This window comes from Ascidia mentula, chromosome 1 (assembly GCF_947561715.1).
Source record: "Ascidia mentula chromosome 1, kaAscMent1.1, whole genome shotgun sequence".
NCBI classification, from domain to species: Eukaryota; Metazoa; Chordata; class Ascidiacea; order Phlebobranchia; family Ascidiidae; genus Ascidia; species Ascidia mentula.
In genome coordinates this window covers 24647035-24671933 of record NC_138566.1, presented here as the reverse complement: position 1 = coordinate 24671933, position 24899 = coordinate 24647035, and the positions used below count along the sequence as shown (strand labels likewise).

The window sequence follows — 24899 nt, the reverse complement described above, 5'->3', positions numbered from 1 at the left end:
TGACGTCATCAGGCCACCTCGCAATAATTGATTTCCTCATTTAATATGACGCGAGCTGTAACCAATCGTTTTGTTGCGTTGGGAGGAAGGTGGTGTGACGACAGATTTTCACGTCAATTGGAGGTGGTGTTGTTGCCTGTCTCATTCATACGCGCACAAATAAATCGTTGATTAAATCTCAGCTTTGCAGACGGGGCAGGCTTCGCTTTTTGGTTTTTGATATCACAATGGACATGCAGAAGCAGTAGTAAGCACTTGCTCATGTGTTTTCTCATGCAGCTCTTAGAACCCAATATTCCCGACATTTTGATTCAGGCGAACACTTTGTCCATTTCCGCAATCAGAAGTTTGACCTCACACGCGTATGCAGTTTACCTTTTTGCACGGTTTATTCTTCGTATTACAGCCGTGCATTCAGCATTAGTACGCTTGCGTTGCGATAGTGATTAGAAAAATGATTCTGTATTACACCATTTTGCAATAATGTGGGTGCTACAAAACGAACATAAGAGGTTAGTTAGTTTTCGTTGCAAAGAATATTACAAACCTATTTCTGAAAAAAACAAATTCGACAAATGTAATGTTTCTGTTGCTGCCAAGCATGTTGTCATTAAATAGTCTGTTCTTCTGGCACAATTAAAACGTAAGTTTTATTCAACAACGTTTCGCCTGCTATCGAGCTAGGCTTCCGCAAGTTTTAATGAGCCAGAAGAACAGAATATTAAATCAAAAAGTCGACAGTGTATTAGAATAATAATTAGATCAAGAGCTTCAAATAACTGGAGTGCGTGACGGATAATTTTCTTTTTCTAAATCCTTCCCCGTTTATAAGACTCGAGGTCAGAGAAATTAACCCTTTACTGTAGAGTTAGTTTAGGAACATTGTTATCTATGTTTACGCCAACGGGGATTCCGGTTGTGGAAGCCAAAATAGGAGATTTTTAAAATAATACGCCTTTAAGCAACATATTTTTCAATACAAAATACTATGAATAAACATATTTTTGCACTTTATTGAGCAAAGTTGATGTGTATGGTAATAATCTCTACTAAACGGAATCTGTTGAAGTTTTATAAAATTTTTACACAAATTAACGCAGACGTTCAACGCGGGGTCAATTTGATTATCACCTTAACTAATTCGTTTCCGATTAAACGGGTTTTGATGTGAGTCACGTGATAAATTGAGCAATCAATCAGTTTAATAATTTTGCATGGAGCCAAAAATAGACTTAAAACTCAACTAAGAAAATCACTGATAGAACCAATGAGATTATCGGTAACATTGTGAAGTTTTACGAATCAGGTGCTGCTGCAAAGATAAAGAAATCTCTTCCGCTTTTACGTTTGGAGTTTAGTGAATTGTAACTGCGATACAAGTTGGCAGCATTAGTTCCAACGAACAGTTTTTGATAAAAACGCACTAATATTTCTGATTAGACAATAAATCAAAGTTCCTCTGGCTAGAAAGCCACTTGTTTGGACGACGTTTCGGTCGTTATGCAACAGACCATCCTCAGGCCAAGATTGTAATATATGATGTATAAGCAATAAAGGCAATAATGTTTTCATAGTGAGCGGCAGACAGGGACACTGTTTTGACCAACTAGGTCTTACCAGTGCAGCTATGGTGTGACAACGATGCGACCTGTTAGGTCGGAACAATGGTCGTTTAGATTCACAATAAGAATATATGGTTTTCACCACAATATTTTCCTCTGGAGGAATGTTTTTCAGAAAGTAAGCATGGTTTTTATAAAACAAGTAATGGCGGCCGAATTCACAGCAGTGCTTCTGGCTACTTTGGCAATTTGCATCGTACAGCAGTCCCGTAAGTACAAATCCCTTTTACAAAAGTATTACATTTAATTTTCAAAATTTGTTGGTTAATGCGGTACACTAAAGTCAAGAGTTATTTTCGCACTCATTCGCCATTTGACTTGATGTGAAAAAGTTTATGAGAGTGAAATGAACGGTTCATATTACTGGAATTTTTGCACACCTGGAATAGATTCGGAATCGATTTTTACACGAATCCAAATCTGGTTAAAAATTATAGAGTTCAGCCTCGGGTGTTTCAAGCTTAAATAATTTGGGGACTCTTGTGTGATAATTCAAACGGTTCGCACAGAATAAGATTGCACAATTCAACCTTTTTTTCATTTCAAATGTTTTGTTTTGAAAGTGATATTGTAGAAACAACAGAAACGTTTGCAAATAAATACAAAAACAGTTTCATGGGCTATAATGTTCGTCTAAATTCTTCTGTTCCATTGGTTGTTTCTTGCGCAGCCACCAGCAAGCGCTACTGTTTCATTGCAACTACAGAGAAGTTTAACGATGCGAGATCGGATTGTCAAAACATGAGTATGGAGCTGGCTAAAGTCGAGTCCGAATGTCAATTTATCGCCGTAAAGTTTGCTGCAAAGGTGGCACGGTACCACCACGAAAAAAATGGTTCTTGGCTCGGTAAGTGGAATTTTTATGATCATGCACACATAAAGGAAACGATATTGCTTAAAACCACTATCACCCATGAGATTATTTTTAGGAAGTGTCTATATATTGAATATCAGCAGTTGAAACAGCAAAAAAAAAGCATGGAGTATTTCAAAGAAAATACGCTATAAGAGAACTCCACACACCATGAAAAAGTAGATATTTGGCTGTACAGGTGGTAAAGGTAGGAACTGGACAGATGGGTCTGCATTGGACTGGCCAGCAAGAGACAATAATTTCTGCGTCAGAATCAATGGCTTTAGTTTTGACTTGAAGAATATCAACTGCACAAAAACAAGATACTATATTTGCCAAACCGAAGGTAAGAAGTACAATTAGTACAAGGCCACATCTAACAATATGTGCAGAAGGTCTTATATTAAACTAATGTGCATTTTACTTCAGTCAGCTTTAGCGATGCATAAAAACCCGCTACTCTGTTTGTCATTTTCAGTGTTTTTGTGCTGTTGACTATTGAAGTCCATCTGTGTAATGAAATTTGGTTTCAGATTTGAATGCTGAAATCGACTGCATTCGTCAGAGTATTGCTGTACACGGTAAGTTTACCAGAAGGTTATAAGTGATCAGATGGAAGTTATTGGTAGCGCTACTCCAACAGACTATGATGCGCAAAGTGGGGCCATTAATAAGTATGATGCGTTGCAAAGCTCCAACACCACATCAGCTCAAAAAACTTTATCTCTAAATGTACGGAACTTATACCGACTGTAAACTTGAAAGCGGAAATATTTGAGGGTTGAAATACTTTAATAGGGTTGGTCTTCCCAAGATAAACACTACCGTGGTTATGATTTCTACCTACCTTGCGATCAAATAACTATAAAGCAAAGACACTTTAATTCAGCGAAATTTTGATTTCACAACTTGTAAGATTCCCAATTTCAACATATAAGTTTACAACCATTTACCATTTACAACATGTTATACGGCCGTTACAGCAACTGATCACTTTCGCATTAATGTGCTAAAAAAATTTACAGAATCAGGACGGAAATGTTTCGTCATGGTTCACCAACCTCTCTTGAATTTTACCGAAGCTAAAAATGATTGTGGTGAGATGGGTGCTGAAATCCCAGAGGTGATAGAAGATTGTGAAGACTTGGATGCGATTAAGAACTTGGTTAATAGATCCAACGGCAACATGCCACTAACAGCTTACGTGGGTGAGAATTGTGTTGGTAACTTTCACTGGGAAGCTGTATTAAAAAACGATGGGAGAGTCTGTAAAATTATAAGTTTTTACAGAAAAACAAGGAAATGTTGGTGTGTTTCCGTAATGAACAGATCAAACTATGAAAGAATTTGTCACGGGGATCTATAATAGCGCTAAAAGGCTTTTGATTTACGCAGAACCATGCTTTCTTCATGCAATTTTTAACATTCAAATATAAGTTTGCTGGCACAGTCATGTATTAAGATTGTTCTAGCTTCTTATATCGAAAAACAGCATCCTTAAATATAGAACTATGACCAGCACTCATTACCTATCATTTTGACAGGGAAGAAATATCCAGAATGCAGCAACGTGGATAATACGTCTGAGGGATGCCTAGTTGCCACGAAGGACAGAAACGTTGGCTTTAACTTATCCAGGAATAATTGCAATGAAAATCGACCTTTCATTTGTAAATATAAAAGTAAGGGGCGATGAGTTAACTGACTGCGGCAGCATATTCCCCAGAAGTGCTTGATAAACATCATGCCTGAAAGCGTTGACAACAAAAACACGATCAAAAATACAATCAATTTTTTTGCCAGAAGGACAGTTTTCTGTGAATGAATTATTTTATCTTCGTCGTATAACAACACTAACGTTCTTCACAGCGAACTTCACGACTGTTGAAACAAGCTCACCATCTACAACAGCAACGATGACAACATTACAACAGACAACAACAAAATACAACAACAACAAAACAACCGATCCTTACACACGATCGACAATGTTTCGTGAATCGACAGCAGAAATCACTTCCAAGTTACCAACAGAAACGATCACTAAATCATCAACACTCCAAGAAACGACCCCACTTCGTCAATCCACTTTCCCAGGTAATGTTAAGTCATAATGTACGTTATGTTGTTAAACATACCAGAGGTTGGGTGGATGAGTTTATCATTATCACCATTTCAAAAAACAATTTAAAAATGAGTTCATAGGTTTATTTTAGCCATTAAGTTGCGCGGATAATTGTAGAGCTCAGATATTCGAACCAGATGCAATAACGACTTCCAGGTTTAGCAAACCAATCACTCAAATAGTATGATCGAGGCAATTGAGAACGAAGTCGGAAGGCGTTCTGACAGGTTATTGATTAGTTAGCAATGTAAATGACGGTATGGTGGTTTTGATTTACACTAATACTGTAGGTGTGCAACTTTAACTACTTGACAATTTGCCCCTTTTAACACAAATTTTAGTGATCTAATTATTCAAATATCACGTATAGCCATTGCAACAACGTCAACACAATTCCCACAGCACAGAGCGAACAAAACTGCAAAAAATTTTATGTTACATTTTCGGTGGTTATAGCAAGGAACAACAATCGTAATAAAACGAAGTAGTTTACTACATTACAAAAACAGTGGTCGTTTACAGAAATTTTGTCAACGTCATCACCAACTACGTCACAATCGCCAGGACTGCGTGGTCTGTGCAGAGTTTCTCCTGGTCTTTGCAACCATCCAGTGAAGGAAGTTCGCATCATATTTGGCGAGTCACGTGACCCGACTAAGCCAATCGCCGAGTCGCAAGGCACCGCTCTGCTTGGGGTCGACACGACCAACGAGATAAGTGTTGCATTTGTGAAAGGAACGCTGGAGGAAATGGAGTCGTTCATACCGAATGTTGACAGAAAGCCTCCAACAGCCACGGGCGGAGAAATCAGTATTACTGTTCCTCTGCTTAATTTGATTTCAGTCAATCCAGGAATGTCGGCTCCGGTAAATTACACGATGACGATCTCTGACGCCACCATCAGTTTGACGCAGTTGACGACACCATCCTCGCAAGGTGGCGCACAAGTGAGGTCGGGTGAGGCGAAGTGCGTCTTTCTCGATGAGAGCGATAATAAGTGAGTATTTGCTCACATTTCAACCATCCTTTGAAGCACATTATTCGATTCAATCTTAATGCTTGTCAATGACCAAAAAAAGCAAACTTTATCAAAATCGGACATTTGAGCAATTGTAAATATTCTCAGGTGCCATTATATGATAGTTCTGTTTTTCCAAACCATATTATGTGCTTGCACCGATGCAATAAGACTATCAACCACTCCCATTCACTTTAAACATACACTGTTTAGCCCCCATAACTCAAACTTCCACCCTTAGTTAACTTGAATTCGGCGTTCTTTTACATTACACAGGTTTTCCAGTCGAGGAGTCAAGACCCTGCGAGCCACAAGTCAGGACTTCGTGTGCGCTTCAAACCACAGCACCATATTCGCTGCTCTTCTTATTCTCGACACAGTTTTCATTCCCAAAGATGTAAAGGTAATGCATCTCACGGAAAACCTCCCGATGGAAAGAATATTGTGTTTTGATGAAATTCCGTTATATCAAAATCGCTATACTATATGGAGAGATTTTGCACCTATAAGATACGCAACACGCCCGAAATCTAAACCAATGTAGCATGAACGCATCTAATTAAGTTTAGCATTTAAATCTCTTCATTTTGTATAGCTCACTTCGTACGTCCTGGAAGCTGTATCAGAAGTTTCACTTATATTGGCAATCATTGTGTTGGGATCAGTACGAAGGCGACTAAGACCCGCACGAACCTTTGTGCAAATAAACTTATGCGTTGCCTTGTTTATTTTTCACTTTTTCATTCTCATTGGTGATTCGGCTTTAAACTCAAAACCTGTTTGTGAGATGACGGCTGTGTTGACGCATTACTTTATTCTGTGTTCAGGTAAGATTGATTTTAAACCTAAACTTAATAAATATTACGACATTACTCTACACAGCTATGTGGATGTTGCTTGAAGGAGTGACTCTGGCACGAAAACTGGGAAATTCTCTTCACACATCCAGCGCTAAGAAGGAAAGACTTGTTCAACTCTTTACTGGATGGATTCTGCCTGCTGTCATGGTTACCGTCTTTTCATTGACCGGATTTCTCACTGGAAATTATATGGACATAAACCCACCCTTGCTTGATGGACTCACTCAAGTCAAACCCTACTCACAATGCTGGATCAAGAAAGACTCGTGGGTTCTGGTTGCAGGAGTGGTGGTTCCCCTCATTCTGGTGGTTGCGACCAACTTGTTGATTGCATTAAAAGTCGGAAAGTTCGTTTACGAGATGAGCAAGAAAGCAGAGGATTTGAAAGCAACCAACAATCGACTTCGTGCTAATTCAAATAAGGTGGAAGCCGATTTGGTTCATGTCAAAGCAAGTTTTAGGGCTGTGGTGTTGCTGATACCAGTTCTGGGAATACCATGGACTTTCATGCTCATACAAAGTAAGAAGATGGGTTCAAACACTGTTGATTGCATTACGTAAATTGTTTTTTTGTCTCCACAGTAAACCACCCAGCCATGATGTACGTGAACGTGATATTAAACGGACTTCAGGGCTTCTTCCTTCTCATCATCTACTGTGTGATGAGCAAGGAGGTGAGAAGAGCAGTCGTGGATTCCTGGAACAGAAGCCAGATGACTGATTCCTTCAAACTGAGCATAATTTCCACACGGAATTTCTAAACTTTACTTTTTCCAAAACGAACAAGACTTCACATAAAAATCTCTCATGTATATAAATTTAAACAAACGGTTTTTTAATTCAATGTGATCGGAATTTGCAGCAAACAAAGACAAGTCAAATAAGTGAAACAGAATGACCGAAAAAATGTTGGTTTTCTCGTTTTTCATTGAAGAAACTGAGTGGAAGCAATTGTCGCACGTCAATGCTGGATTTCCCAAATTCGTGACCTCAGCTGTCATAAAGTTACGAAACGTGGGATAACCAAAATACACGTCGTCGTGAAACCGCGGTCAGGCTGCCACTGGTCCTCCGCTTAATAAACTCAGTGGTTTATGAATGTATATGTTATAGTCGAGTTACACTCGTGCGCAAACTCACAAACTTCCAAGAGAATTGGTCGTGTTTCGGGTGGCAAGGCAGGATCACAGTATCGCAACGCATGGTTTTGCGTGACCTAATATTCCTCTTTCACGTTGCACTGCTTTCTAACGCGTATTTTATCGTTATTTTAGCTTGTGTGATTCTCTGTAGTGGTTGAAAGATGACGTAACACGACACATTGCAAGAACTAATGTTCACATTTGACATTACGCGAGCTGTATCCAATTGTTATTGGAAAAGGGCAGAACAGGCAGATGCGCCTACGTTTTATTTTTTACTAACTCCCGCAATCAAAAAAACTTTGACGTCACACGCGTATACGGTTTTAATCTTCGTATGAATAACAACAGCGTTGCAGTGAGCAGTAACGCGCTTACATCACGGCGATGACTAAATTGATAATGAAATTCAACCAACAAGTAACTGTATCGTTGTGCATCGTGTGGAGCAACAATGTTAGTGATAAAATAGTTTTTTACAACACAAGATATAATTTTTGTGTTTTAATGGTCACGTGGGTTCGGAAGACCGAGTGGTGAACACGTGGAAGACTCCTTCAAAGTGGGAAGAAGCAATTCGAGTATGAGCTCGTTCAGCTCTTCGCGATGCGCGAGTCCTTTGTCGATGTCGCCCGCCATTTCCACCCTCTCACCTGGAAGATTCGGTTACGACAACTCGAACTTTGTCTCCTCGACCACCGAACTCCGCGAGGCGGAAGAAGGCGTGGATAAATTCCCAGCCCCGCCTCCCGAAGTGCTTGCAACCGCCTCTAGCGGTCGTGCGACGAGCGAAAGCGTTACGATAGATGTCATTGGAGAGCAGTGCAGCTCATATTTGTGAGCTGAGCGTCTGCGCTCGTCTTATTCGAATAAAGTTCACGCTTCGCAGTCCGACAGAGACGCATAATATTCGCTGTGTGTTAGATTTTTATGTTCCTTGGTTTTAATGCGCTCGCTCCATGGTTGATTACTTTGTGGATTGCGAGTATTGCATAATTTGTCAAAGCAAATATTCTTGCTTTGGTGTGAAGAAAGATGCATTGGATTTCAGGCGGACCGTCCAGAAAAAGACCCTCGCGTTCGGACAGTGATGCGTTACATACAAAATTTGATTACATCACCTTGAACAGCAATATCACTAACTCACTATGTGTGCCGACAACTTTAAAAGATGTGTTTCGGTTTGGTTTTCTGTCAAACTGCATGCACCAATTCAGTCTTGTAATACATTCCTACGCTTCGCAATGCCAAACACCGTCTATCCCTTATACTGTACTGCTTTTAAGGCGTATCATGTCGCCACAAATGCTTCCGTGATTTTCTGTCGTTAATGGTTACGCGAGTGACGTCATCAGGCCACCTCGCAATAATTAATTTCCTCATTTAATATGACGCGAGCTGTAACCAATCGTTTTGTTGCGTTGGGAGGAAGGTGCTGTGACGACAGATTTTCACGTCAATTGGAGGTGGTGTTGTTGGCTGTCTTATTTATACGCACAGAAATAAATCGTTTATTCCATCTCAGCTTTGCAGACAGGGCAGGCTTCTCTTTTTTGTTTTTGATATCACAATGGACATGCAGAAGCAGTAGTAAGCACTTGCTCATGTGCTTTCTCATGCAGCTCTTAGAACCCAATATTCCCGACATTTTGATTCAGGCGAACACTCTGTCCATTTTCGCAATCAGAAGTTTGACCTCACACGCGTATGCAGTTTACCTTTTTGCACGGTTTATTCTTCGTATTACAGCCGTGCATTCAGCATTAGTACGCTTGCTTTGCGATAGTGAAAAATGATTCTGTATTGCACCATTTTGCAATAATGTGGGTGCTACAAAACGAGCATAAGAGGTTAGTTAGTTTTCGTTGCAAAGATTATTACAAACCTATGTCTGAAAAAAACAAATTCGACAAATATTGTGTTTCTGTTGCTGCCAAGCATGTTGTAATTAAATAGTCTGTTCTTCTGGCACAATTAAAACGTAAGTTTTATTCAACAACGTTTCGCCTGCTATCCAGCAAGGCTTCCGCAAGTTATGTTTTAATGAGCCAGAAGAACAAAATATTAAATCAATAATTCGACAGTGTATTAGAATAATAATTAGATCAAGAGCTTCAAAAAACTGGAGTGCGTGACGGATAATTTTCTTTTTCTAAATCCTTCCCCGTTTATAAGACTCGAGGTCATAGAAATTAACCCTTTACTGTAGAGTTAGTTTAGGAACATTGTTATCTATGTTTACGCCAACGGGGATTCCGGTCGTGGAAGCCAAAAATATAATAATACGCCTTTGAGCAACATATTTTTTTTGAAATTTTTAGACAAATTAACGCAGACGTTTAAATCGGGGTCAATTTAATTATCACCTTAACTAATTCGTTTCCGATTAAACGGATTTTGATGTGAGTCACGTGATCAATCGAGCAATCAATCAGTTTAATAATTTTGCATGGAGCCAAACTTATGCTTAAAACTTAATTGAGAAAATCACTGATAGAACCAATGAGATTATCGGTAACTTTGTGAAGTTTTTCGAATCAGCTGCTGCTGCCAAGATAAAAAAATCTCTTCCGCTTTTACGTTGGGAGTTTAGTGAATTGTAACTGCTATACAAGTTGGCAGCATAAGTTCCAATGAAAAGTTTCCGATAAAAACGCACTAATATTTCTGATTAGACAATAAATCAAAGTTCCTCTGGCAAGAAAGCTACTAGTTTGGACGACGTTTCGGTCGTTATGCAACAAACCTTCCTCAGGCCAAGATTATAATATATGATGTATAAGCAATAAAGGCAATAATGTTTTCACAGTGAGCGGCAGACAGGGACACTGTTTCGACCAACTAGGTCTCATCAGTTCAGCTATGGTGTGACAACGATGCGACCTGTTAGGTCAAAAACAGTGGCTGTTTACATTTACTATAAGAATATATGGTTTTCACCACAATATTTTCCTCTGGAGGAATCTTTTCCAGAAAGTAAGCATGGTTTTTATAAAACAAGTAATTGCGGCAGAATTCACCGCAGTGCTTCTGGCGATTTTGGCAATTTGCAGCGTCCAGCAATCCCGTAAGTACCAAACCTTTTTACAAAAGTATTACATTTAATTTTCAAAATTTGTTGGTTAATGCGGTACACTAAAGTCAAGAGTTATTCCCGCACTCATTTGCCATTTTGATGACTTCGTGAGAAAGTTTATGTCAGTAAAATGGACGGTTCATATTACTAGAATTTTTAGGCAGACCTGGAATATATTCGGAATCGACATTTACACGAATCCAAATCTGGTTTAAATTTATAGAGTTCAGCCTCGGGTGTTTCAAGCTTAAATAATTTGGGGACTCTTGTGTGATAATTCAAACGGTTCGCACAGAATAAGATTGCACAATTCAACCTTTTTTTCTTTTCAAATGTTTTGTTTTGAAAGTGATATTGTAGAAACAACCGAAACGTTTGCAAATAAATATTAGAGTAGTTTCATGGGCTGTAATGTTCGTCTAAATTCTTCTGTTCCATTGGTTGTTTCTTGCGCAGCACCTACCGTCAAGCGCTACTGTTTCGTTGGAACTATAAAGAAGTTTGAGGCTGCGAGATCGGATTGTCAAAACATGAGTATGGAGCTGGCTAAAGTCGAGTCCGAATGTCAATTTATCGCCGTAAAGTTTGCTGCAAAGTTAGCACGGCACCGCGTCAAAACATATGGTTCTTGGCTCGGTAAGTGGAATTTTTATGATCATGCACACATAAAGGAAACGATATTGCTTGAAACAACTTTGACCCATGAGATTATTTCTAAGTAGTGTTTATATATTGAAAATCAGCAGTTGAAACAGCAAAACAAAGCTGAGAGTATTTCAAAGAAAATACGTTATGAGAGAACTCCACAAACCCGGAAAAAGTAGTTATTTGGCTGTACAGGTGATAAAGATAGGAACTGGACAGATGGGTCTGCATTGGACTGGCCAGCAAGTGGCAATAATTTCTGCGTCAGAATCAATGCCTTTAGTTTTGTCTTGAAGAATATCAGCTGCACAAAAAGTAGATACTATATTTGCCAAACAAAAGGTAAGAAGTACAATTAGTACAAGGCCACATCTAACAATATGTGTAGAAGGCCAAATACTAAACTAATGTGCATTTTACTTCAGTCAGCTTTAGCGATGCATAAAATCCCGCTACTTTGTTTGTCATGTTTAGTGTTTTTGTGCTGTTGACTATTGAAGTCCATCTGTGTAATGAAATTTGGTTTCAGATTTGAATGCTCAAATCGACTGCATTGATCAGAGTATTGATGTACACGGTAAGTTTACCAAAAGGTTATTAGTGATCAAATATAAGTTATTTGAAGCGTTACTCCAAACGACTATGATGCGCAAAGTGGAGCCATTAATAACTATGATGCGTTGCAAAGTTCCAACACCACATCAGCTCAAAAAACTTTAACTATCTCAAAATCTACGGCACTGATACCGACTGTAAACTTGAAAGCGGAAACATTTGAGGGTTGAAATACTTTAGTAGGGTTGGTCTTCCCAAGATAAACACTACCTTGGTTATGATTTTTACCTTCATTGCCATCAAATAACTGTATAAGGCAAAGACACTTTAATTCTGTGAAGTTTCAATTTCACGACCTAAAAAGAGTTTCAAGGATCGTTTTAGTTTATAGCACGAAATATTATTGAGCATAGATGTTTTAACCTGATACGCTAACGACTTCCGGTTTCAGTAACCCGATCGATCACTCAAAGACACGCACTTTGACATGCTATTGATTATAGAGGCGCCGATTTTAAGTCAGGCTTGAAATATTGTAAAAACTACCGTTGGTTATGACTTGAGATCAAATAAATCTTTGAAGCAAAAACACGTTAACTATGTGAAGTTTTAATTTCACGACTTGTAAGATTCGCAATTGCAAAATATAAGTTTACAACCATTTACCATTTACAACATGTTATATGGCCGTTACAGCAACTGATGGTTTTCGCTTTATTGTGTTAAAAATATTTACAGAATCTGGACGGAAATGTTTTGTCATGGTTAACCAACCTCACGTGAATTTTACCGAAGCTGAAACTGATTGTGGTGAGATGGGTGCTGAAATATCAGAGGAAATAAAGGTTGGAGAAGACTTGGATGCGATTAAGAACTTGGTTAATAGATCCAGCGGCAACATGCCGCTAACAGCTTACGTGGGTGAGAATTGTGTTGGTAACTTTCACTTGGAAGCTGTATTAAAAACCGATGACAGAGTCTGTTAAATTATAAGATTTTGTAGAAAAATAAGGAAATGTTGGTGTGTTTCTGTAATTAACAGATACAGTGTATGTTATCAAACTATGAAAGAATTTGGTACGTGGATGTATGGAAGCGCTAGAGAGGCCTTTTTTACGCAGAACCATGCTTCTTCATGCAAACTTTAACATTTAAATGCAAGTTTGCTGGTACAGTCATGTATTTAAGAATGCTGTAGCTTGTTATATCGAAAAACAGCATCCTTAAATATAGAACTATGACCAGCACCCATTAACTATCATTTTGACAGGGAAGAAATATCCGGAATACAGCAACGTGAGTAATACGTCGGAAGGATGCCAAGTTGTTACGAAGCACAATAACGGTGACTTTGCCTTGTTATGGAATACCTGCTCTGAAAACCGACCCTTCATTTGCAAATATAAAGGTGAGGGGTGATGAGTGAACTGAGTACGGCAGCTTTTTTCCCGGAAGCGCTTGATAAACATCATGCCTGAAAGCGTTAACAACAGAAACACCATCAAAATACAATCTAGTTTTTTGACAGAAGGACAGTTTTCCGTAAATGAATTATTTTATCTTCGACGTATAACAACAGTAACGCTCTTCACAGCGAACTTTACGACCATTGAAACAAGCTCACCATCTACAACAGCAACGATGACAATATTACAACAGACAACAACAAAATACAACTACAACAAAACAACCGATCCCGACACACAATCTACATTGTTTCGCGAATCGACATTAAAAATCACTTACAAGTTACCAACAGAAATGATCACAAAATCATCAACACTCCAAGAAACGACCCCACTTCGCCAATCCACTTTCCCAGGTAATATTACGTCCTAATGTACGTTATGCAGTTAAACATACCAGATGTTGGGTGGATGAGTTTATTATTATCACCATTTCAAAAAACAATTTAAAAATGAGTTCAAAGGTTCATTTTAGTCATTAAGCGCGGATAATTGTAGAGCTCAGATATTCGAACCAGATGCAATAACGACTTCCAGGTTTAGCAAACCAATCACTCAAATAGTATGATCGAGGCAATTGAAAACGAAGTCGGAAGGCGTTCTGACAGGTTATTGGTTGGTTGGCAAATGTAAAAAACTGACTGTATGGCAGTTTTAATTTTCACAAATACTGTAGGTGTGTAAATTTAACTACTTGACAATTTGCCACTTTTAACACAAATTTAAGTGATCTAATAATTCAAATATCACGTATAGCCAATGCAAAAACGTCAATACAATTCCCACAGAACAGAGCGAACAAAACGGCAAAAAAATTATGTTACATTTTCGGTGTTTATAGCAAGGCACAACAATCGTAAAAAAACGAAGTAGTTTACTACATTACAAAAACAGTGGTCGTTTACAGAAATTTTGTCAACGTCATCACCAACTACGTCACAATCGCCAGGACTACGTGGTCTGTGCAGAGTTTCTCCAAGTCTTTGCAACCATCCAACGAAGGAAGTTCGTATTACATTTGGCGAGTCACGTGACACGACTAAGCCAATCGCCGAGTCACAAGGCACCACTCTGCTTGGGGTCGACACGACCAACGATATAAGTGTTGTGTTTGTGCAAGGAACGCTGGAGGAAATGGAGTCGTTCATACCGAATGTTGACAGAAAGCCTCCAACCGCCACGGGAGGAAAAATCAGTATTACTGTTCCTCTGCTTAATTTGATTTCAGTCAACCCGGGAATGTCGGCGCCGGTTAATTACACAATGACGATCTCTGACGCCACCATCAGTTTGACGCAGTTGACGACAGCATCCTCGCAAGGTGGCGCACAAGTGAGGTCGGTTGAGGCGAAATGCGTCTTTCTCGATGAGAGCGATAATAAGTGAGTATTTGCTCACATTTCAACCATCCTTTGAAGCACATTATTCGATTCAATCTTAATGCTTGTCAATGACTAAAAACAGCAAACTTTATCAAAATCGGACATTTGAGCAATTGTAAATAATCTGAGGTGCCATTATGATAGTTCTGTTTTTCCAAACTGCATTATCTGCTTGCACCGAGGCAATAAGACTATCAACCACTCCTATTCACTGTATACATACACTGTTTAGCCCTCATAACTCAAACTACCACCCTTAGTTAACTTGAATTTAGCGTTATTTTACCTTGCCACAGGTTTTCCAGTCTAGGAATCAAGACCCTGCGAGCCACAAGTCAGGACTTCGTGTGCGCTTCAAACCACAGCACCATATTCGCTGCTCTTCTTATTCTCGACACAGTTTTCATTCCCAAAGATGTAAAGGTAATGCATTTCACGGAAAACCTCCCGATGGAAAGAATATTGTGTTTTGATGAAATTCCGTTGTATCAAAATCGCAATACTATATGGAGAGATTTTGCACCTATAAGATACGTAACACGCCCGAAATCTAAACCAATGTAGCATGAACGCATCTAATTAAGTTTAGCATTTAAATCTCTTCATTTTGTACAGCTCACTTCGTACGTCCTGGAAGCTGTATCAGAAGTTTCATTCGTATTGGCAATCATTTTGTTGGGATCAGTACGAAGGCGACTAAGACACGCACGAACCTTTGTGCAAATAAACTTGTGCGTTGCCTTGTTTATTTTTCACTTTTTCATTCTCATTGGTGATTCGGCTTTAAACTCAAAACCTGTTTGTGAGATGACGGCTGTGTTGACGCATTACTTTATTCTGTGTTCAGGTAAGATTGATTTTAAACCTAAACTTAATAAATATAAACCTATTTCTCAACACAGCTATGTGGATGTTGCTCGAAGGAGTAACTCTGGCACGAAAAACACTGGGAAATTCTCTTCACACATCCAACGCTAAGAGGGAAAGACTTGTTCAACTCTTTACTGGATGGATTCTGCCTGCTGTCATGGTCACCGTCTTTTCATTGGCTGGATTTCTCACTGGAAATTATATGGACATAAACCCACCCTTGCTTGATGGAGTCACTCAAGTCAAACCCTACTCACAATGCTGGATCAAGAAAGACTCGTGGATCCTGGTTGCAGGAGTGGTGGTTCCCCTCATTCTGGTGGTTGCGACCAACTTGTTGATTGCATTAAAAGTGGGAAAGTTCGTTTATGAGATGAGCAAGAAAGCAGAGGATTTCAAAGCAACCAACAATCGACTTCGTGCTAATTCAAATAAGGTGGAAGCCGATTTGGTTCATGTCAAAGCAAGTTTTAGGGCTGTGTTGTTGCTGATGCCAGTTCTGGGAATACCATGGACTTTCATGCTCATACAAAGTAAGAAGATGGGTTCAAACACTGTTGATTGCGTTACGTAAATTGTTCTTTTTCCTCCACAGTAAACCACCCAGCCATGATGTACGTGAACGTGATATTAAATGGACTTCAGGGCTTCTTTCTTCTTATCATCTACTGTGTGATGAGCAAGGAGGTGAGAAGAGCAGTCGTGGATTCCTGGAACAGAAGCCAGATGACTGATTCCTTCAAACTGAGCATAATTTCCACACGGAATTTCTAAACTTTACTTTTTCCAAAACGAATAAGACTTCACATAAAAATCTCTCATGTATATAAATTTAAACAAACGGTTTTTTAATTCAATGTGATCGGAATTTGCAGCAAACAAAGACAAGTAAAATCAGTACAACAGGATGACCAAAAATATGTTGGTTTTCTCGTTTTCCAATGAAGAAACTGAGTGGAAGCAATTGTCGCACGTCAATGCTGGATTCCCCAACTTTGTGACCTCGGTTGTCATAAAGTTTTGAAACGTGAATAACCAAAAACTACGTCGCTGTGAAACTGCAGTCAGGCTGCCACTGGTCCTCCGATTAATAAACTCAGTGCTTTATGAGTGTATATGTTATAGTCGAGTTACACTGGTGCGCAAACTCAAAAACTTCCAAGAGAATTGGTCGTGTTTCGGGTGGCAAGGCAGGATCACAGTATCGCAACGCATGGTTTTGCGTGGCCTAATATAATTCCTCTTTCACGTTGCACTGCTTTCTAACGCGTATTTTACCGACATATTAGCTTGTGTGATTCTCTGTAGTGGTTGGGAAGATGACGTAGCACGCCACATTGCAATAACTAATTCTCTCATTTGACATTACGCGAGCTGTATCCAATTGTCCGCCTATGTTTTATTTTATATGAACCCTCTGTCGTTTCCGCAATCAAAACAACTTTGACGTCACACGCGTATACGGTTTTAATCTTCGTATGAATAACAACAGCGATGCAGTGAGTAGTGACGCGCTTGCATCACGGCGATGATTAAATTGATAGTGAAATTCAACCGACAAGTAATTGTATATAGCGTTGTACAACGTGTGGAGCAACAATGCTGGTAATAAAATAGTTTTTCACAACAAACGATATAATTTTTGTGTTTTAATAGTCACGTGGGTTCGGAAGCCCGAGTGGCGAGCACGTGGAAGACTCCTTCAAAGTGGGAAGAAGCAATTCGAGTATGAGCTCGTTCAGCTCTTCGCGATGCGCGAGTCCTTTGTCGATGTCGCCCGCAATCTCCACCCTCTCTCCTGGAAGATTCGGTTACGACAACTCGAACTTTGTCTCCTCGACAACCGAACTCCGCGAGGCGGAAGAAGGTGTGGATCAATTCCCAGCACCGCCTCCCGAAGTGCTGGCAACGGCCTCTAGCGGTCGTGCGACGAGCGAAATTGTTACGATAGATGTCATCGGAGAGCAGTGCAGCTCATATTTGTGAGCTGAGCTTCTGCGCTCGTCTTATTCGAATAAAGTTCACGCTTCGCAGTCCGACAGAGACGCATAATAAAAGCTGTGTGTTAGATTTTTATGTTCCTTGGTTTTAATGCGCTCGCTCCATGGTTGATTACTTTGTGGATTGCGAGTATTGCATAATTTGTCAAAGTCATTATTCTTGCTTTGTTGTGAAGAAAGATGCATTGGATTTCAGGCGGACCGTCTACAAAAAGACCTTGCGTTCGGACAGTGATGCGTTATTTCCAAAATTTGAATGCATCACCTTGAACAGCAATGTCACTAACTCACTATGTGTGTCGACAACTTTAAAAGATGTGCTTCGGTTTGTTTTTCTGTCAAACGCCATGGACCAATTCAGTCTTCTAATACATTCCTACGCTTCGCAATGCCAACACCGTCTATCCCTTATACTGTACTGCTTTTAACTCGTATCATATCGCCACAAATGCTTGCGTGATTTTCTGTCGTTAATGGTTACGCGAGTGACGTCATCAGGCCACCTCGCAATAATTAATTTCCTCATTTAATATGACGCGAGCTGTAACCAATCGTTTTGTTGCGTTGGGAGGAAGGTGCTGTGACGACAGATTTTCACGTCAATTGGAGGTGGTGTTGTTGCCTGTCTTATTTATACGCGCACAAATAAATTGTTGAATCCGTATCAGCTTTGAACTTTTAGCTGACGGGGCAGGCTTCTCTGTTTTGTTTTTGATATCACAATGGACATGCAGAAGCAGTAGTTAGCACTTGTTTATGTGCTTTCTCATGCCGCTCTTAGAACCCAATATTCCCGACGTTTTAATTCTGGCAAACACTCTGTCCATTTCCGCAATCAGAAGTTTGACGTCACACGCGTACCCAATTTACCTTTTTGCATACGGTTTAATCTTCGTATGACAGTGGTGCAGTCAGCATTGGTACGCTTGCGTTACGATAGTGATTAGAAAAATATTTCTGTTTGGCACCATTTTGCAATAATGTGGGTGCTACAAAACGAGCATAAGAGGTTAGTTAGTTTTCATAACAAAGAATGTTAGAAACCTATTTCTGAAAAAATAATCGACAGTGTATTAGAATAATAATTTGACCAAAAGCTTCAAAAACTGGTATGCGTGACGGATAATTTTCTTTTTCTAAACCCTTTCCCGTTCATAAGACTCAAAGTCCGAGCCGTGGACCCCAAAATAGTGGAGATTTCAAAAATAATATGTCTTTGAAGAACATATTTTTCAATTAAAAATACTAAAAATAAAAATATTTTTGCACTCTATTGAACAATGTTGATGTTTATGGTAAAAATCTCTACTAAACGGATTCTGTTGTACTTTTATGAAGTTTTTAGACAAATTAACGCAGACGTTTAACGTGGGGTCAATTTCATTATCACCTCAACTAATTTGTTTCCGATTAAACGGGTTTTGATGTGAGTCGCGTGATCAATTGCATGAGCAATCAATCAGTTTAATAATTTTGCATGGAGCCAAACTTATGCTTAAAACTCAATTCTGAAAATCACTGATAGAACCAATGAGATTATCGGTAACATTGTGAAGTTTTACGAATCAGGTGCTGCTGCCAAGATAAAAAAATCTCTTCCGCTTTTACGTTTGGAGTTTAGTGAATTGTAACTGCTATACAAGTTGGCAGCATAAGTTCCAATGAACAGTTTCCGATAAAAACGCACCAATATTTCTGATTAGACATTAAATCAAAGCTCCTCTGGCAAGAAAGCTATTTGTTTGGACGACGTTTCGGTCGTTATACAACTGACCTTCATGAGGACAAGATTAGAATACACGACGTATAAGCAATAAAGACAATAATGATTTTATAGTGAGCTGCAGACAGGGCCACAACCTAATAGGTTCATCAGTGCATGGTGTGGCTTACAACGATGAGACCTGTTAGATCGAAACAGTGGCTGTTTAGATTCACTATAAGAATATATGGTTTTCACCACAATATTTTCCTCTGGAGGAATCTTTTCCAGAAAGTAAGCATGGTTTTCATAAAACAAGTAATGGCGGCCGAATTCACCGCAGTGCTTCTGGCGACTTTGGCAATTTGCAGCTTACAGCAATCCCGTAAGTACAAATTCCTTTGACAAAAGTATTGCATTTAATTTGTAAAATTTGTTCGTTAATTTGTGAAATTTGTTGTACAAGTTATTTCAGCGCTCATTCGCAATTTTTTTAACTTTGTAAGAAAGTTTATGTCAGTGAAATGGACGGTGTATATTACTGGAACTTTTAGACACACCTGAAATAGGTTCGGAACCGATTTTTACACGAATCCAAATCTGGTTTAAAATTATAAAGTTCAGCCTCGGGTGTTTCAAGCTTAAATAATTTGGGAAGGCTTGTGTGATAATGGAAACAGTTTGCACAAAATAAAATTGAATAATTTAAACATTTTTTTTCATCTTAAGTCTTTTGTTTTGAACATAGAAACAAACGAAACGTTTGCAAACAAATTTTAGAGCAGTTTCGTTGGCTATAATGTTTATCTACATTCTTCAGTTTCATTGTTTTTTTTTGCGCAGCCACCTTCAAGCGCTACTGTTTTATTGAAATTAAAGAAAAGTTTGAGAAAGCGAAATCTGATTGTCAAAACAGGAATATGGAGCTGGCTAAAGTCAAGTCCGAATGTCAATTTATCGCCGTAAAGTTTGCTGCAAAGTTGGGACGGTACCACAACGAAACAAATGGTTCTTGGCTCGGTAGGTGAACAAAAAAAGAACGATATTGCTTGAAACCACCGTATTTTTTTGGCTATACAACCAGGTGCTAAAGATAGCAACTGGAAAGATGGGTCTGCATTGGACTGGCCAGAAGGAGACAATAGACAGTGCGTCAAAATCAATGCCTTTAAATTTGGCTTGAAGAATATCAGCTGCACAGCCCGAAAATTCTATATTTGTCAAAGCAAAGGTATGACAAAAAGTACAATTAGTACAAGGCCACATCTAACATTATGTGTAGAAGGCCTATAATATTATACTAATGTGCATTTTACTTCCATCAGCTTTAGCGATGCGTAAAAACCCGCCAGAATCATTCTTGTTTAAAATGTCAAGTGTTTTTGTGCTGTTGACTATTTAAGTCCATCTTTGTAATGAAATTTGGTTTAGATTTGAATGATGAAATCAACTGCACTGTTCACAGTACTGTACACGGTAAGTTTACCAAAATTTATCTTCTATGAGCATAGATGTTGTAACCTGATACGCTAACGACTTCCATTTTCAGTAACCCGATCGGGCTTGCGATTAAATAAATCTTTGAATCAAACACACGTCAATTACGTGAAGTTTTAATTTAAAGACTTGTTACATTCCCAATTGCAACATATAAGTTGCATTAACATTTACAACATGGTACAGCAACTGATCGTATTCGCTTGATTGTGCTATAAACATTTACAGAATCTGGACGGAAATGTTTCGTCATGGTTCACCAACCTCACGTGAATTTTACCGAAGCTGAAACTGCGTGTGGTGAGATGGGTGCTGAAATCCCAGAGATGATAGAAGATTGTGAAGACTTGGATGCAATCGAGAACTTGGTTAATATATCCAACGGCAATATGTCGCTAACAGCTTACGTGGGTGAGGATTGTGTTGGTAACTTTATAGAATGGCAAGGAAAAACTCATGCTGTTGTCTTTCTGTAATAAACAGATAAAGTTTATGTTTTCAAACTATATGAAAGAATTTTATACGTGGTTCTGTGATAGCGCAAGAGAGGTTTTTCATTTGCGCAGAACCAGGATATCTTCATGCAATTTTTAACATTTACATATAAGTTTGCTGGTACAATCATGTATTTAAGAATGCTGTAGCTTGTTATATCGAAAAACAGCATCCGTAAATATAGAACTCTGACCAGCACCCATTAACTATCTTTTTACAGGGAAGAAATATTCGGAATGCAGCAACGTGGATAATACGTCGGAAGGATGCCTAGTTGCTACGAACGACAAAAACGTTGACTTTGCTTTGTCACGGAAAAATTGCACTGAAAATCGACCCTTCATTTGTAAATATAACGGTAAGGGTGATCTGTGAACTGACTGCGGCAGCATTTTTCCCGGAAGCGCTTGATAATCAACATATCTGGCAGCGTTGGCAACAGAAACACCATCAAAAATACAACTTTATTTTCCTGAAAAATTGCCAGAAGGACAATTTTCTGCAAATGAATTATTTTATCTTCGGCATATAACAACAGTAATGTTGTTCACAGCGAACTTCACGACCATTGAAACAGGCACACCGTCTACAACAGCAATGATAACAACTTTACAAAAGACAACAACAAAATACAACTACAACAAAACAACCGATACCTACACACAATCTACAATGTTTCGCGAAACGACAGCAGAAATCACTTCATCGTCGCCAACAGAAACGATCACAAAATCATCAACACTCCAAGAAACGACCCCACTTCGTCAATCCACTTTCCCAGGTAATGTTACGTCCTAATATACGTTATGTTGTTAAATATACGAGGGGTGGGGTGGATGAGTTTATCATTATCACCATTTCAAAAAACAATTTAAAAATGAGTTCAAAGGTTAATTTTAGTCATTAAGTTGCGCGGATAATTGTAGAGCTACGATTTTTGAACCTGATGCAATAACGACTTCCAGTTTTAGCAAACCAATCACTCAAATAGCATGACCGAGGCAACTGAAAACAAAGTCGGAAGGCGTTCTAGCAGGTTATTGATTAGTTGGCAAAGTAAACTGACTGTATGGTGGTTTTGACTTCACGTCGGACTATGAATACCTTTTTACACTAAAATTTGTGGCGTGGGTGATGTCAGTGATCTAGTTTTCAATGATCACGTGCTAGCCATGGAAACAACGTCAACATATTGACCCCACGACAGAGCGAACAAAATGGCAAAAACTTTTACGTTACATTTTTGGTGTTTATAGCAAGGCATAACATAAAAAAAATTAGTCTACTACATTACAAAAAACAGTGGTCGTTTGCAGAAATTTTGTCAACGCCATCACCAACTACGTCACAATCGCCTGGAATACGTGATCTGTGCAGAGTTTCTCCAGGTCTTTGCAACAAGCCAGTGAAGGAAGTTCGCGTCATATTTGGCGAGTCACGTGACCCGGCTAAGCCAATCGCCGAGTCGCAAGGCGCGGCTCTGCTTGGGGTCGACACGACCAACGATATAAGTGTTGTGTTTGTGCAAGGAACGCTGGAGGAAATGGAGGCGTTCATACCGAATGTTGACAGAAAGCCTCCAACCGCCACGGGAGGAGAAATCAGTATTACTGTTCCTCTGCTTAATTTGATTTCAGTCAACCCAGGAATGTCGGCTCCGGTAAATTACACGATGACGATCTCTGACGCCACCATCAGTTTGACGCAGTTGACGACAGCATCCTCGCAAGGTGGCGCACAAGTGAGGTCGGGTGAGGCGAAGTGCGTCTTTCTCGATGAGAGCAATAATAAGTGAGTATTTGCTCACTTTTCAACCATCCTTTGAAGCACGTTATTCGATTCAATCTTAATGCTTTTCAACGACCAAAAAAGGAAATTTTTATCAAAATCGGACATTTGAGCAATTGTAAATAATCTGAGGTGCCATTATGATAGTGCTGTATTTCCAAACTATATTATGTGCTTGCACCGATGCAATAAGACTATCAACCACTCCTATTCACTTTAAACATACACTGTTTAGCCCTCATAACTCAAACTACCACCCTTACTTAATATAAATCCGGCGTTCTTTTACCTTACACAGGTTTTCCAGTCGAGGAGTCAAGACCCTGCGAGCCACAAGTCAGGACTTCGTGTGCGCTTCAAACCACAGCACCATATTCGCTGCTCTTCTTATTCTCGACACAGTTTTCATTCCCAAAAATGTAAAGGTAAAGCATCGTAAGGAAAACCTCTCGATGGAAAAATTATTCTATTTTGATGTCTATCAATATACTATCAATAAGATACGTAACACGCCCTAAATCTAATTAAGTTTGGCATTTAAATCTCTTTATTTTGATCAGATCACTTCTTTCGTCCTGGAAGCTGTATCAGAAGTTTCACTTGTATTGGCAATCATTGTGTTGGGATCAGTACGAAGGCGACTACGATCCGCACGAACCTTTGTGCAAATAAACTTGTGCGTTGCCTTGTTTATTTTTCACTTTTTCATTCTCATCGGTGATTCGGCTTCAAACTCAAAACCTGTTTGTGAGATGACGGCTGTGTTGACGCATTACTTTATTCTGTGTTCAGGTAAGATTTACTTCAACTTAGCATTAACAAATATTACACCACTACTCTACACAGCTATGTGGATGTTGCTCGAAGGAGTGACTCTGGCACGAAAAACACTGGGAAATTCTCTTCACACATCCAACGCTAAGAAGGAAAGGCTTGTTCAACTCTTTACTGGATGGATTCTACCTGCTGTCATGGTCACCATCTTTTCATTGGCTGGATTTCTCACTGGAAATTATATGGACATAAACCCACCCTTGCTTGATGGACTCACTCAAGTCAAACCCTACTCACAATGCTGGATCAAGAAAGACTCGTGGATCCTGATTGCAGGAGTGATGGTTCCCCTCATTCTTGTGGTTGCGACCAACTTATTGATTGCATTAAAAGTGGGAAAGTTCATTTACGATATGAGCAAGAAAGCAGAGAATTTCAAATCAACCAACAATCGACTTCGTGCCAATTCAAATGTGGTGGAAGCTAATTTGGTTCATGTCAAAGCAAGTTTTAGGGCTGTGGTGTTGCTGATGCCAGTTCTGGGAATACCATGGACTTTCATGTTCATACAAAGTAAGAAGATGGGTTGAACGACTGTTGATTGCGTTAGGTAAATTGTTTTTTTTTCTCCACAGTAAACCACCCAGCCATGATGTACGTGAACGTGATATTAAACGGACTCCAGGGCTTCTTTCTTCTTATCATCTACTGTGTGATGAGCAAGGAGGTGAGAAGAGGTGTTGTGGATTCGTGGAACAGAAGCCAGATGACTGATTCCTTCAAACTGAGCATGATTTCCACACGGAATTCCTAAACTTTACTTTTTTCCAAAACGAAAAAGACTTCACATAAAAATCTCTCTCGTATACAAGTTTAATCAAACGGTTTTTTTATTCAATGTGATCGGAATTTGCAGCAAACAAAGACAAGTAAAATCAGTACAACAGGATGACCAAAAATATGTTGGTTTTCTCGTTTTCCATTGAAGAAACTGAGTGGAAGCAATTGTCGCACGTCAATGCTGGATTT

The 24899-nt window shown here is 39.2% G+C and overlaps 2 protein-coding genes across 2 annotated transcripts; both read left to right on the top strand.

The window, feature by feature from the left end:
* The first annotated feature begins 1767 nt into the window (after window positions 1–1767).
* Window positions 1768–7239, top strand: LOC145890416 (uncharacterized). The gene is made up of 12 exons (XM_082981412.1): window positions 1768–1831; window positions 2293–2469; window positions 2675–2821; window positions 3009–3056; window positions 3501–3683; window positions 4020–4157; window positions 4345–4572; window positions 5123–5597; window positions 5895–6021; window positions 6214–6445; window positions 6501–6998; window positions 7061–7239. Exons 1-12 carry the CDS (start codon window positions 1768–1770, stop codon window positions 7237–7239), a joined length of 2496 nt encoding a protein of 831 aa, XP_082837538.1.
* A 16523-nt stretch (window positions 7240–23762) lies between these two features.
* LOC145890406 (adhesion G-protein coupled receptor D1-like) lies at window positions 23763–24684 on the top strand. Its single transcript, XM_082981400.1, has 3 exons — window positions 23763–23888; window positions 23943–24443; window positions 24506–24684. The coding sequence occupies exons 1-3, from the start codon at window positions 23849–23851 to the stop codon at window positions 24682–24684; spliced, it is 720 nt and encodes a 239-aa protein (XP_082837526.1). The 5' UTR covers window positions 23763–23848.
* The last annotated feature ends 215 nt before the right edge of the window (window positions 24685–24899 follow it).

Coding starts and splice junctions, on each gene's coding strand:
- LOC145890406 (XM_082981400.1), top strand. CDS start 23,849: ATGACGGCTGTGTTGACGCATTACTTTATTCTGTGTTCAG. Junction 23,889..23,942: donor TTACTTTATTCTGTGTTCAG/GTAAGATTTACT, acceptor TACTCTACACAG/CTATGTGGATGTTGCTCGAA. Junction 24,444..24,505: donor GACTTTCATGTTCATACAAA/GTAAGAAGATGG, acceptor TTTTCTCCACAG/TAAACCACCCAGCCATGATG.
- LOC145890416 (XM_082981412.1), top strand. CDS start 1,768: ATGGCGGCCGAATTCACAGCAGTGCTTCTGGCTACTTTGGCAATTTGC. Junction 2,470..2,674: donor AAAAAATGGTTCTTGGCTCG/GTAAGTGGAATT, acceptor TTGGCTGTACAG/GTGGTAAAGGTAGGAACTGG. Junction 4,158..4,344: donor TTTCATTTGTAAATATAAAA/GTAAGGGGCGAT, acceptor CGTTCTTCACAG/CGAACTTCACGACTGTTGAA.